The sequence below is a fragment of the Zootoca vivipara genome, chromosome Z1, assembly GCF_965207765.1.
Source record: "Zootoca vivipara chromosome Z1, rZooViv2.hap1.1, whole genome shotgun sequence".
Classification (NCBI taxonomy): domain Eukaryota; kingdom Metazoa; phylum Chordata; class Lepidosauria; order Squamata; family Lacertidae; genus Zootoca; species Zootoca vivipara.
Window position 1 is genome coordinate 5859763 of NC_142583.1, and position 14881 is coordinate 5874643.

Genomic DNA, 14881 nt, shown 5'->3' on the forward strand with positions numbered 1-14881 from the left:
GCATGGGCCTTTGCTCCAGCAAAGCTCTTCTTCTGTCCTCATTGGCTGTGCTGATGGGAGCTGGAGCCCAGCAACCTCGGGTGGGGTGGGGGTCACAGGTTCCCTATTCCTGTTGTGGTATAATTTAAAGGTATAGTCATAACTCGGGTTGCGATTGCTGTGGGTTGCGTGTTTTTGGGTTACGGACGTGCCGAACCCGGAAGTCCCGGAACAGGTTACTTTCGGGTTTCGGCGCTCGCGCATGCACAAAAACACTAAATCACGCTTTGCGCATGCGCAGAAGCGCCATATTGCGTCATGCGTGTGCGCAGATGCAGCGCCACAGGTTGCAAATGCTGCGGGTTGCAAATGTGCCTCCTGCACGGATCACGTTCGCAACCCGAGGTTCCACTGTATATCAATAATGATAACCAACAGTATATTTAATCAAAACTATGTTTAAAATTTTAAATTACTTCGTCTCTGATGGTGCTTTGGGGGGCTGTAGAGTCAGGTCTCCATCAGAAGAATGCAGCCAGAGCAGTTTGGGATCTGGAGGAGAGAGCAGAGCCTCTAGGTCTGCCAGGGCTGGCCCAGGGGTCAAAGTTTATCAGGCAGCATCCCAGTTCTTAGAGGCCACAGTCCGTTCCCCCTCACCCTCGGGTTAAAGTTTGCCCTGGTTTGCGTGAGAAGGTGTTTGGCTGCAGTTCATCAGGTTTCCCGTGCAAACACAAACAGGGACTGGGGGGGAAGGGGGAATGGTCCTTGGGGCCAGGGAGGTCACTTTCGGGACAGGACATCGCGTGAGAGTGGAGCAGGAGGCAGGACCAGGGAGGGGCTGTCGGCCTTAGGGAGAACCAAGGAGAGCAAAGTGCTCCCCCCCATCAAGGCCACCCAGCACAACAGCCTTCAGCACCAGGACTGGGCTAGAGGTGACGACTTCATGTTGTAGATACATCCTGTAGGCTGCTGAAGATTCTTATTGCACAGCCAAGTGATACCCTCAGATTCATTCATTCATTCATTCTCAAATCAATTCCACACCTGTGGAGATCAAATGGGCTTTACAAAACAGCACATTGATGTCATCAGCTATCCAAACTACAGACGTGGACTGGTCAGGCTGCAACCCTATGCACGCTTTTTCTGGGAGCGTGTCCCACTGAATTCAGCCTGACTTCCTCCTGAGTACGAATGGGCAGATAGACAGGTGGATAGACAGGGCTGAGGTGTACAGTATAGCACTTGGATTTTGATGAGACATGTGCTTAAATCTCTCTTGTCGAGATTAATATTGAGCAATTACAGGTACTCTCACACAGAAGCAAGTTCCATTAAGTTTACTGGCGGCGCTTACTAACAAGTAAGCAGGTTTATAGGGCAGCAGTTTTAGGGCAGCAATCCTATGTAGTCTTTCCTGCCAGCAAATGTCTCTGAACTCAGGGCACCCCTGGGAAGACATGTGCTTTTAAAATGGGCAGGATTACTCAAAAAATGTTCGATTTGGTGACACCCCCCCAAAAAAAAATGCTTTTGTTTTTCTCATGCTTCTTTTTCTTTCATTCCGGAAGGACAATCTCCAAAAGGCAATATTATTATTTCCATGTAGGAAATAATAATAGGAATATTTTGCCCAAGGTGGGGCTTGAACCCACAACCCTGAAATTAAAAATCACATGCTCTACCAACTGTGCTTATCCCTCGTGGAAATTGGTGTAAAGAGAAACAGACAAAAATCGCCTAAGTGATGGAAGCTGCTTTTGGGAAGTGGGAGGGGAACCTAATGTGATGCTTTCAGAAATTTCTGCCTTCAGTTCTTAGTAAAGGCAGGACTTAAATCTATTAGCAGAGCTGTTCTTTGGAACTCCCTGCCAGTTGACACCAGGCAGGCAGACGCCATTACTGTCCTCTTCTTAGTGCCAACCTGAAACATTTTTGTTTAGGGAAGCCAATTCCGACATGTAGGATGTTGACAGGCTTTTTTAATCTGGCCATTAGCTGCTGATTTGAAACTATTTTTTTTTTACTATTTCAAACCAGGGGTTCCCAAAGTGGGAGGTAGCACCCGCTGGGACTGGGGGACTTCAGGGTGGGCTCCAAGAGGCGGGGGGCGGGTAGGGGCGCTGGAGGTGGACAGGACTGTCGGGCGTTGCGCAGCTAATTACCCTGGGTCAAGTTCATCACTGTGGTTGAATTAATTCACGTGAATAGTTTTAATTGGGCTTGGAATAAATGTGCAATTGTCACTCTCTTGAATTTCATCTTCGTTCAAGCCGCTATGCTGAGTGCTTCTTATGTGGGCGGGGGCTGGATTTATGGGGACTAAGGAGTCCCCCCCGAAAAGTTGCGAGGCGCTTCGCTCCGGGCGCCGCTGCCTCCTCCCTGGGGTTGCTTATCTCCGCGCGCGATCTGCCTGCCGTGCCACTTGCGCGCCCCTTGTCACGCCAGCCGGGCCCGCCGCCTTCTCGGAAAAGGTCGGAGCCGCCCCTTTCCCGGCTCGCTTCCGGAGTTTGTTTCCAAGGAAAGGGAGCGAGGCCGAGGCGCGCCCGCCTGCCGCGCCGCATTCTCACGCGAGGCCGGGCGCGCTCCCGGGGCACCTCCGCACTCACCGCCACGTCCCCGATCCGCGAGGCTTGCTTAGCCCACCCGTGGCTCTTTACCACACTGCCAGCGCGCGTGGTTCTCCTCCTCCCCCTTTCATCCTCGCAACAACAACCCCGCGAAGTAGGCGAGGCCACGTGCCCGTCAACATTTTCAGACCCAGGACTCACTTGTCACCCAAACATGTCCCCCTCTCAAGATCTCCCTGTGCTTTCGGATGGCGGTGTGGCCCTGCTGTGTCCCATCTTGGATCGCCCGCCGCCCATGACTGGTCCCGACCCACCAGTTGAAGACCCCTGAGTTAGGCTACCGGTCAGCGGCCGGTCCAAGGCCACATGTAGCAAGCCATCAGGGATTTGAACCCAGGTCTCTCCCAGGTCTTAGCCCAAAGCTCTAACCACTATACCACACTGCCTTTCCCACCAGCTTAGGTTCCCATTGCAGGGTTGTGGCGGACATAGCTCTGCTCTCCAACAGTAGGAAATGACCAGGGTGGTGAGCTCAAGATGACTTGGGAGGAGGGCAGGCTTGCCCCTGCTGCTCCCAGAATTGGCTGCCTAAGGCAGGGCCAGCCTGAGTGTAGTCACCAAGAAGGCTCTGTCTCTTGTCCCACTCAGCCATGCCCCCCCCCGGGCCCCAGCCATGCCCCCACCCTCGTACTACCAACTTTGCTGTGTGCTTGTGAAACATGGACCACTTATAAACGCCATCTCCAACGCCTCGAAAGATTCCATCAATGGTGTCTCTGAAAAAAATTACACATCACTTGGGAAGAGAGGCGAACTAATAGCAGTGTACTGGAAGAAGCAAAGATCACCAGTGTCGAAGCAATGATTCTTCAACATCAACTTGATTGGACTGGTCATGTTGTTTAGATTCCTGATTATCATCTTCCAAAGCAACTACTCTATTCTGAACATAAAAATGGAAAGCGTAATGCTGGTGGTCAACGAAATAGGTTTAAAGACTCTCTCAAAGGCAAATCTAAAAACAAATGTAGTATAAACACTGACAACTAGGAAACACTGGACTGGCCTGCAAACACTCCAATTGGAGACCAGCCTTTACCAAAGGTGTTGTGGACTTTGAAGACGCTTGAACTCAGGATGAAAGGGGAAAACATGCTAAGAGGAAGGCACGTTTGGCAAACCCATCACCGTGATCAACTCCCACCAGGAAACCTATGTCCCACTATGGAAGGACGTGTGGATCCAGAATTGGCCTCCACAGTCACTTACGGACTCACTGTTAAGACCATGTTCATGGAAGACCATATTACTTGGCTAAGATTGATTGCCAAAGAAGAAGAAGGATGCAGAGAAGGGCCTTCTGATGACTAAAGAGGGGAGAAGATGGTATGGGAAGAAGTAGTCCCTCCTGGGCCCTAAGCCAGGTAGGTCTTTAGTAGCTAATCACCTATGCTTTGAATTCTGCCTGGAAGCAAAGTGGCCACCAGTGCAGCTCTTGAAGGATCCTTGTGACATCCATGTGATTTATCAGCTCTAGACCTTTGTCCACTAGAGGAACGTGTGAACTTTCTTGACACCACAGACAAGACAATATGGAAGTTCTTCTGCCCATGCCTTTATATCAGCGACAGGAGCTCAATCACACACATCAAAAGTCTTGTCCACAGATAAAAGAACTGCATAGGATGTGCAGAAGTGTGCGTGTCAAAGACCCATTGCTATTTCTGCAGTGGGGTCTCTGTCTCCAGCACCCTAGAGCCACCCAATCAGCATGAAAATTGAGCCTTTTGCCCACTGTATGTTGGGAGATACATGTGCAGCAAGGCCTATTCCAGCTGGAACTCTGCATTCTGGCCTCCATCCAGGAGAAATCGGAGCTGCTTCTCAGGTGGGGCGTCCAGTTTGGGGAGTGTGGGAGACTCCTTTGGAGGGGAGGCATAGAATAAAACTTAGTCGGGCATCTTCCAGTCAACCAGCAGCGCCCCCTCCCTGCTCCTTTGTTTCCCCGCAATAAACGCATAAAAAGATCTTGGAATCTTGCCTTATTGCCTCTTTCGCACAAGTTTCTTTTAATATTTCCCTTTATCCCTTTCGTCTCCTTACTTTCCACTTGACCATATCTGCTCAATTGCTTCCTTCCTTTGGCTGGAATATTTTGTTAGACTTGTTTTTGTTATACATTTAATAATGAAATCATAAAACTGAGCGCGTGGAATGCTCTAACGGACATTCCAATGACCGGCATTCACTGAGCGCGCGGACAAGGTCACGACAGGATTTCATAGAATCATAGAATCGTAGAGTTGGAAGAGACCACAAGGGCCATCCAGTCCAACCCCCTGCCAAGCAGGAAACACCATCAAAGCATTCTTGACATATGCCTTTCTTCTTTCTTGTAGTTTGAATCCATTGCTCTGTGTCCGCTTCTCTGGAGCAGCAGAAAACAACCTTTCTCCCTCCTCTATATGGCATCCCTTTATATATCTGAACATGGCTATCATATCACCCCTTAACGTTCTCTTCTCCAGGCTAAACATGCCCAGCTCCCTAAGCCGTTCCTCATAAGGCATCGTTTCCAGGCCTTTGACCATTTTGGTTGCCCTCTTCTGGACACGTTCCAGCTTGTCAGTATCCTTCTTGAACTGTGGTGCCCAGAACTGGACACAGTACTCCAGGTGAGGTCTGATTTGATAAACTGGGAAGGGAATGGGGGAATTTATTTGCTGTGTTCCCAATATGTTGAAAAGCAATAAAATCAATCAATCATTTGCTGTGTTCCCAATATGTTGCTGACTTCCCATAATCGGTCACTTCGGAAAAGCAATAAAATCAATCAATCAGTGGTTCCTTTTATTTGGTCCACATTGTCTGCAGCCGGGGCCAGGGAGCTCAGGACTTAAGCCCGCGCCGTCGGGGCGCAGCTCCTGGGCAGCGAGCCTCGGAGCTCGGCGGGTCGGCTTCCCTGGGTTGCGAGGACCCGGGCAAAACAAAGTTTTTAGTTGTGTCCACGTGACCCGAGGACTGCTGGCCAATCAGAGCCCGAGGAGGTGCTTATAAAGCGAGCCGAAAGCGGCGCTCCGGGGAGCGTGTTCGGAGGAGGCGACTGAAGGCATCCCATCTGGAGCCAAAGTGGGCATTGCGGGCAAAGCTAGTCTGGACAGGCTGAAACTTCTGATCGGTGAGCTGAGTACTCTTCCTCTTCCAGCCCGTGCTTGACCTGGCAAACGGGTCAGATCTTTCTCGCACGTCTGAATGTGTGCATGCACGCTTGTCTGCTGATGGGAAGGACCATTTTTTCCCTTGTGGCCAATTTACGTTTTCTTCGGGTTATCTTTATAGACAAAACGATTGCTATTAGAACTTTTTGTTTAAGAGGGAGCTGGTTATTCCTAACCCCCAATGATATGTTGCACTCTCTTTTTCCCCCCCCTGCGGAACTGAAATCATAGAATCATAGCATTGTAGAGTTGGAAGGGATCTCAAAGGGCCATGCAAATGTTGGCTGTGTGCGTGTGTAAGCCCTTATTTTGGTTTGACAAAAAATGCCCCTGAGCATGCACAGAATGCCTTCTAGATGCCACTCAGAACAAGCCTGGTGGATGCCTCAGATCAGCTGGGAAATACAGCGACAGGGTCCTAGGTTGCAGTGTGAGCCTGTCCGTGCTGCACCCCTATTTTAAAAAAAACCCACCACATGCTATGTAATCATTTTTTATGAGAGTTTTTTTTTTAAAAAGATGGTGCCTCTCCTCAGGGAATGTGCGAATGGTTTTCCATGTATGCATAATCTGGATGTTCTGTCCTTGCTACTGCCTGCAAGCCTGGTCTTGGGGGAAATCACATTTCCCCAGCACACAATGAATTACTGGTGGGGAGATGTGGCTGTTGAAGTTATGAAATGTTGTGCTTTTCGTGTGTGTGTGTGTGTGTGTGTGTGTGTGTGTGTGTGTGTGTGTGACGGGCACATGTTGGATGGTGACACAACACAGTCTTCAGGTGAGCACCGAAGACCTACTTCCCCGTCCCTGGGTCATTTTGAATCCTGGGGCATTTTGTTATTCTGGGGGTGCCTTCTCCCAGTGCCTTATGGTTTCCCAGTACTGTACTTGTCAGTGCTGAAATAAATAACCTTGCTTGTACCACCGCTGCAAGACAAGGGGAGATGTGGGGATATAAAAATGTGGATCAGGGCCTATAGTACTCTTGTGCTGCAATAAAAAGAGATTAAACATATAGAGACATATAGAAAAGCCATCACGGGCTGTTCCCGTTTTATATACAGCAGGCATGTCCAAGAGGTAGATCGTGATCTACTGGTAGATCATGGGGTGTTCCTGGTAGATCTCTGGTCTCCCAGCGATCTCCTTAGAAAAAAGCAAAAAAACAAAAAAAAAAACAAAAAGCAAACCAACAAAAAACAACTTTGCCTTTCGAAAAAAGCTCCACAACTTTGCGTTTCTCCAAAAAGCTCCACAACTTTTGCTTCCCCCAAAAAGCTCAAAAACTTTGGGTAGATCACGGCTAGTTTTGCTTTTTATGACAATGGGTAGATCACTGCCAGTTTTTTAATACTGTGGGTAGATCACGGTCTATTGGGAGTTGGACATCCCTGATATACAGAATCATAGAACTGTAGGGTTGGAAGAGGCCCCAAAGGCCATCTCCTCCAAGCCCTTGCAATGCAGGAATCACAGCTACCATAAATAAGCCATGACAGATGGCCATCTGACCTCCCTTTAGAAACCTCCAAGGAAGGAGAGTCCACCACCTTCCGGGGAAGTTGGTTCTGCTGTCCAACAGCTCTTACCTTCAGCAGGTTCTTCCTAAGGTTTAGCTGGAATCTCCTTTCTTGTAATTTAAATCAATCAGTTCAGGTCCTACCTTCTGGGGCCAGCAGAGAACGAGCTTCTCCACCTTTCCTTCAGATACATGTAGAACGGAAGCAGATCATGCATGTCTCCCCTGAGTTTACTTTATTCCATTGTGTTTCTAGCCCACCCTTTTATCCAAGGAGCTCAAGATGGCACACATGTCCCCCCCCCACTTAATCCCTACAACCACCCTGTGAGGTAGGCTAGGCTGAGGAGCAGTGCCTGATCCCTGAGGTCACGTTCAGGGAGCTTCAGGGCCAAGTGAGGATTTGAACCCCGATTTCTCAGGTCCTAGTCCAGCACTAACCACTGTACCATGCTGGCTCTCAGAGTACAAGTTTAGCTTGAGCCTGGCTCTGGCAATGGGTGTGGGCAGTCTAAGGAGGGGCAGGGTGAGAGTACCGTGGACAGGGCTGCCTTAAGCATATCTGGCGCCGTGGTGCAGAGCTTCCTCCGGTGCCCCGCCCCCATTTCCCAGAGTTGTCCACCTTTTTTTTAGGGAGGACAGTGCTGCTATTGGGGCTGGAGGAGGTGGGCAGCGGCTGGAGGGCGGCTCCTCCGGAGGGGAAGAGGCAGAGGCTGGCCACAGTGCCTCCCGGTTCAGCTAGCTGCTTTGTGCCGCGGTGGCCACAGCAGACGGAGGCTCCGGACGTGGCGCTGCTTGGGTGCGGCATGGCGGAGGCTGGCGAGGGCGCCGAGCTGATGCCGGGAGGCGCTGCGTCCAGCCTCCACCTCTTCCCTGGCGCCCTCCAGAACTTGGTGCCCCGTACCACTAGCCTCTATGGGTAAGACGCCCCTGACTCTGCATAACTTCTCGAGGTTGGTTTCACACCAGGTGCCCTTGAGATGTTCTTAGGACTCCAGCTGGCTTTGGCCCCCGCCAGCTTGGCCAATGGTCAAGGGTGATGGGAGCCATCTTTCAGCAATGTCTGGAGGGACGCAGGTTCCTTCCCCTGCAAAATAGCCCAAGGCTGCAGTCCTTATGATGCCCCAGGAGAGGAATTATCCTCTGGCCTTCCAGGTGCTCAGAGAATTGTAGCATCGGAAGGGTACCCTGAGGGCCATCTAGTCCAACCCCCTGCAGTGCAGGCATCACAACTGAAGCATCCATGACAGGTGGCCATCTGATATTCAGCTTGAAAGTTGAGTTTGGAGGAATTTCAGTCCTGAAAACACCCCTGATGTCAAAAAGCAAGTGCAGTTCAACTTCTGCAGTGTTAAGATTGTGCTATAACTACCGGGTATTTGGTCCCTGCACTTACTCACAATGCTGTTTCTCTCCCACTCTTCTCTCTCTGCTTTGTATTAGGACACTTAAATCTAGGAAGATGAAGGCAGTGTTGTTGGGTAGCCAAAGCATGATGTCTCCTCCAGAAATCCTCCTGGCCATTGCGCTTTTCTGCCTGCTCCTGGTTGCCATCAAATCCTTCCGGCAGCAGATCCCTCCGGGGCTGAAGCAGCTCCCGGGACCGAGGGCATACCCGCTGATCGGCAATGTCCTGGAGCTTCAGAAAGACCCTCACCTGGCCTTGACTCGGATGAGGCAGAGATACGGGGATGTGATGCAGATCCATCTCGGCACAAGGCCAGTGCTGGTCCTGAGTGGGCTTGAAACTATCAAGCAAGCCCTGATAAAGCAAGCAGAAGACTTCTCGGGGCGCCCTGACCTCTACAGCTTCAAGTACATTGGGGATGGCCAGAGCTTGACCTTTGGCAGGGATTCAGGGGAATTGTGGCGAGCGCGCAAGAAGCTGGCCCAGAATGCCCTGAAGGCCTTCTCAGCTTCTGCCAACCCAACCTCCTCCACTTGTCTGTTGGAGGAGCATGTCTCCAAAGAGGCAGACTACCTTGTCATGAAGTTCCAGGAGCTGATGGATGAGAAAAAGAGCTTTGACCCCTACCGGTACCTGGTGGTCTCTGTGGCCAATGTCATCTGTGCCATGTGCTTTGGGAAGCGTTATAGCCACGAAGACCAGGAACTGCTCAGTATGGTGAACCTGAACAATGAGTTTGGGGCGGTTGCTGCTGCCGGGAACGTGGCAGACTTCATCCCTGTCCTCCAGTATGTTCCCAGCCGCACCATGAAGGCCTTCAAGGACCTCAACCAGCGCTTCACCACATTTGTGCTGAAGATGGTTAAGGACCATTACATGAGCTTTGACAAGGTGTGTTTGTGTGTGTGAACCTTTCAGTCTGGAAAGTTTTATCCTTGATTTCTGGCATGTATTCCTTGACCATCACCAACATGATAGAAGACCGACCAGGGCATTGCAATTAGTACCATGCTGCCCACCCAGACTTTAAAAAACATGAAATTTAACCCATATTCTCACATCTGAATTATATCCCATGTATCAGCTATGGAACAGGGTGGTGTCTACAGGGTTGCAGATGGTCTCCCATGTAGGCAGTGACTAGACCTCGACCTGGTTAGCTTTAGGGAGATTGAGATGCCTTGAAGCAACCTGCAGCCAGAAGAGCCACAATGAGCTCTTCTAGCTTATTCTGTAACAGTTCATGGTAGATCATACACTTTGCTTGCAGAAGGGTCAATCCCTGGCGATCCTTGCAAGAGGATCAGGAAGCAGGTGATGGGAGAGACATCTGCCAGACACCCTGAAAAGGTGCTGACAGTCAGAGCAGGCAATAGTGGGCTATTTATTTATTTTATTTATTAAATTTATATGACAGCCTTCATCCAAAGACCACAGGGCACTTTACAGGGGGAAAAAACACAGAAATACACAGCATAGTAACAATCAAAACAATACCCTCATAGTTGTTTAATAATAATAATAATAATAATAATAATAATAATAATAATAATAATAAATTTATTATTTATACCCCGCCCATCTGGCTGGGCTTCCCTAGCCACTCTGGGCGGCTTCCAACAAAATATTAAAATACAGTAATCCATCAAACATTAAAAGCTTCCCTAAACAGGGCTGCCTTCAGATATCTTCTAAAAGTCTGGTCGTCGTTGTTCTCTTTGACATCTGGTGGGAGGGCATTCCACAGGGTGGGTGCCACTACCGAGAAGGCCCTCTGCCTGGTTCCCTGTAACTTGGCTTCTCGCAGTGAGGGTACTGCTAGAAGGCCCTCGGCGCTGGACCTCAGTGTCCAGGTAGAATAATGGGGGTGGAGACGCTCCTTCAGATATACTGTACTGAGGCCGTTTAGGGCTTTAAAGGTCAGCACCAAGACTTTGAATTTTAAAAGTTTAAAAGACCATAGATTGTTTAATTAGCTAAAGGCCTGTGAGAAGAGGAATGTTTTTGCCTGGCGCCTGAAGGTATGTAAGGAAGATACCAGGTGATTCTTGATAGACAGTTTTATATACAAGGGAGTTATATATGTCTATTTTCTAACTGACTGGGATTGGGTCTGCAGAGACTTGAGAATTGGCACGACAGTTATCCTCTGGATTTATATTTCAGGAGAACATCCGAGACATTACTGACTCCCTGATCAACCACTGCCAAGATAAAAAAGTGGATGAGAATGCAAACATCCAGCTTTCGGATCAGAAGATTGTCAATATCGTCAGTGATCTTTTTGGAGCTGGTAAGAATATGCTAATCTAGAGAGAACCTCTCAGCTGTCTTTTCCCTCCTCCACCTTCCACTGAAGTTATCGTGCACACTGCTTAGCATAAGAGGAGACTTGCTGGATCAGGCCAAAAGCCTATCTAGTTACAACCATTGGTCATTATCCTTTGATACGTACGATGTTCACACCAATTCACCAAATACAAGAACAATAAACTGTGGCTTCAGATCTCCGATCCATTTGGTGAAGTGATGCATTCATTGGCTTGCCTGTCTCTGTATCTTATTAACTAAATCAGAGTCTGCATGGTTTTGATACCTCAGTACAGAGAAGGGAATCTTGGAATTGGGCTCCTAGACGATGTGTTGCATTAATGTTCAATGGTTTTGCACCTGATGCTGAATATTTCCCCACTCGATCCCTGTCTAGGTTTTGACACCGTCACCACTGCTCTCTCCTGGTCCCTCATGTATCTGGCGACGTTTCCAGAAATCCAGAAGAAAATGCAGGAAGAAATAGGTAAACCCAGGCACTCGTAATTCAAGAGTTTCAAAACTGTGTTTGCCCAAGGCTAAATTTGAATCCATCTTACATTCTGCCTCTTTCCGGAAACTGCAGACCAAACCATTGGCAGAGAAAGGAAGCCCAGGCTCTCAGATCGTTCCACGTTGCCCTACACAGAAGCTTTCATCCTGGAAATGTTTAGGCATTCCTCCTTCATGCCTTTCACAATCCCTCACTGGTAAGGCTCGTACAAGGCAGGATTATTGGCAAGGGAACAGTTTTGGCCTGGTATATTTTATTACTATTACTATTATTATTTCACACCTTTCCTCCAAGGAGATCAAGGTGGTGTACATACCGGTAGTATTCCCTGCTCCATTTTATCCTCGCAATCCTGTACCCACTTACCTGGGACTGGGAATGAAGTTGATAGGATATACTTCCAGACAGGCACGTATAGGATTGCACCATTAGCAGCTGAAAAGATGATCCATCAATAGCGTCAGCTTGTAAATCTGCCGTCTCCTAACTTACTGCTTGACTTCCTCCATGCTTGTCTGAACTCAAGCTTTCCTAAATCATCTTACTTTGAATTACATTTAATTATACTTTATTCCAGAGAGATACATGTTTTAGGATTGCAGCCATTTTTACATTCAGCCCATGCCACCTTTATCACATAAGAACTAAACACCTGCAGCTTCTTGTGCATGTATAAATTGTGTTCTGGTTTCTCTCCTTGTAGCACAACCAGAGACACAGCACTGAATGGCTTCTACATCCCAAAGGATCTCTGCGTCTTCGTCAACCAGTGGCAAGTCAACCATGATCCGTAAGCATCTCTGGAACCTACTTTGTAATGCATGGAGTAGAGCTACCGTATTCCAGTTTGCCCCCAAATAAACGGTTTTGATTCTAAGTGCAAAATCCTGCACCCCTAAGATACTTGGCTCTGGATAGAAAGACTGAGGCTGTAACCCAGTGGTGTCGAACGTCAGTCTGGCCCTCTGCACCCCCCCATCCGAGTTCTTCCTGGCTGGATTGTGTCCTTGTGTGCAGAAACTAGCCTACTTATGTTACATTAATTATTCTTCCCATTTTTCTCCCAGCCATCAGTGGCATGCAGCCCCTGGAAGGCTGTCCAGGAGGGAACATGGCCCACAGGCTGAAAAGAGAGGCTTCCTTTCCCCTGCTATAACTTTTCCCAGTTTCAAGTTTCCAGTTTCCAGCAGCTGGATTTACTACTGGAGACACCAAAATGGGTGCTTTCTCCTAACCTCATATGAAATGAGAGTCTAACCCAATGGTTCCCAAAATGGGGGCAGTGGGACTCTAATCCAGTGGTTCCTTGGGGAATTACTTTGGGGGGGGGGCACCAAGAGGCAAGTGGGGGAGGTGTAAATGACAAGAGTTGGAAAAACTGGTGTCACTGGATCAAGTTCATTATTTTTGTTGATTTAGGTAAACTGAATAGTTTTAATTGTATTTTGAATAAATATGCAGTTGATTGTTACTGTTCTGAATTTTGTTGTGTTATCTTCCTTAGTGGCTTGTGCAAACCACTATTCTGAATAATGCTTTTTGGAGGGTGGGGTAGGGGCCACTGCGGAAGTGTTTCTGGAACAAAGGGGGTGGGGCGCACAAAATGTTTTTTGTCTAAAACACCTGCTCTTTGCTTCTTCAGGAAGCTTTGGCGAGATCCTTCCGCCTTCAACCCAGAACGGTTTCTCACAGCTGACGGGACGGGAGTAAACCGAGCAGAGAGCGAAAAAGTTCTGACATTTGGTCTGGGCAAGAGGAGGTGCATTGGAGAGAACGTTGGCAAGGGAGAAGTCTTCCTTTTCTTGACGACCCTCATTCAGAAGCTGGAGCTGAGTATGTGCAGCGAAAAGACAGTGGACTTAACCCCTCAGTATGGACTCACAATGAAACACAAGGAGTGTGAGCATTTCCAGATTAGACAGCGTTTCTAAGAACCAGTGGTGGAATCTGGGAACAAAGAAAGAGTGGGACAACCGGGGAGGAGGGATTCCTATCCTGCCGTATCTGTAGCTTGACTTAGGAGTGGGTTGGTCACCTAGGCTGAACTGTGGACTGGGGCTGTGTCAAAATAATAAAAGTGGGCAAATTATATAGGTTGGGTAATGGCACAAGGCACTGTAATCATTTTCATTTAAGTGACTTGAAACGAAGTATGTCCTATATGGGCTTGTATGGCATGGAATAACTTCTCCGATTTGACCATAATACTGTGGTGGCTTCGGTCGTACACTAAGACTTCACTGGAAGAGCCTTTCTAGGGTGCATACAAGTAACAGAGGTTATCATGCTTGTTGTACAAACATACATTGGATAGGCATGTACAAACGCTGCTTCCTGAAGGCCTTGTTAAAAGGGGAAGTGGACTCACTTTTATAAACCTTTACTACTAACAGAACATTGTAACCAGATAATCACTTATATACATGTACTAATAGCAAACTCAGCCTCACACTGTGGAAACTCAGCCTCACACATAGCAAAATGGCACCAGCCATGCCTAAGATAAGAACTAGCAAGCTTGGGTTTGGGATCAAGGGTTTGCAGAAATAACACAAACTTTAGGAAAATCCCTGATGAATCTACAGACAGACAAACGAGAACAGTGTCTGATCAGCAATCACAGAACTTTGATAGTATGTTGAAAAACTAGGAAGGAGAAACAAAGGGAACATCTTTGAAAACATCAGGAGTACTTTAAACTGCAACATTATTCTCATATACCGTAGTTAAGTATTATGATGCTGTGCACTGGGAAACTCAATACTAAAGAAATTAAATGTGATGGTGGTATATACAGGAAATCTGTTTATGGGGCTATCTATAGAGATATATGAGACGGAAAGGGGACTTGGTCCCAGAACATCTCTACATCTCTTGTCTTCCTTGAAATCCCTTTTCCTCTGCAGGCACTTTTGATGTGAAAACAGTAGTCTGATCTGTCTGACTTCCCTTCGGTTGGGGGTGAGGACTATGTGTTGCTGCCAAATTCTAGGCAGGGAATATATGTACAGTGCTGTGTATATTGATGATGTATAAATAAAAATAGCTTTCTACAAGAATTTCAGGCTTGCCGTTATCTTTGCTTGATCAGCTTAAATGAAAATCTGCTTAAATAATTTTAAAGGAATTAAAAAGCAACTAGGAAACTCTCAAAAATATTTTATTAAATGTATATCTCACACCAAGAAACCTTCCAGTTTATCTAAAACTGTTTTACAAACATCTCAATATATATTTAAAAAACCAATAGAAGACATTTAATCCATAAATGAATGTTTTGGTCAACACTGAAATTCAGGGATCATTGGCACAAAACCCTCAATATAGATCTGGTGAGCAGTCCTTTTAAACATGGCAGCAAGG

At 47.7% G+C, this 14881-nt stretch overlaps 1 protein-coding gene across 1 annotated transcript; it reads left to right on the forward strand.

Moving 5' to 3' along the window:
• Positions 1-5630: 5630 nt before the first annotated feature.
• On the forward strand, positions 5631-14577 carry LOC118084455 (cytochrome P450 1A5). Its single transcript, XM_035113989.3, has 7 exons — positions 5631-5727; positions 8730-9585; positions 10861-10987; positions 11402-11491; positions 11591-11714; positions 12222-12308; positions 13161-14577. The coding sequence occupies exons 2-7, from the start codon at positions 8749-8751 to the stop codon at positions 13447-13449; spliced, it is 1554 nt and encodes a 517-aa protein (XP_034969880.2). The 5' UTR covers positions 5631-5727; positions 8730-8748; the 3' UTR covers positions 13450-14577.
• Positions 14578-14881: the final 304 nt, after the last annotated feature.

Bases quoted from the DNA above. Each gene is read 5' to 3' on its own strand.
- LOC118084455 (XM_035113989.3), top strand. From the start codon at position 8,749: ATGAAGGCAGTGTTGTTGGGTAGCCAAAGCATGATGTCTCCTCCAGAA. The intron at 9,586-10,860 runs GTGTGTTTGTGT...TTTATATTTCAG, and splicing joins ATTACATGAGCTTTGACAAG to GAGAACATCCGAGACATTAC. The intron at 10,988-11,401 runs GTAAGAATATGC...ATCCCTGTCTAG, and splicing joins CAGTGATCTTTTTGGAGCTG to GTTTTGACACCGTCACCACT.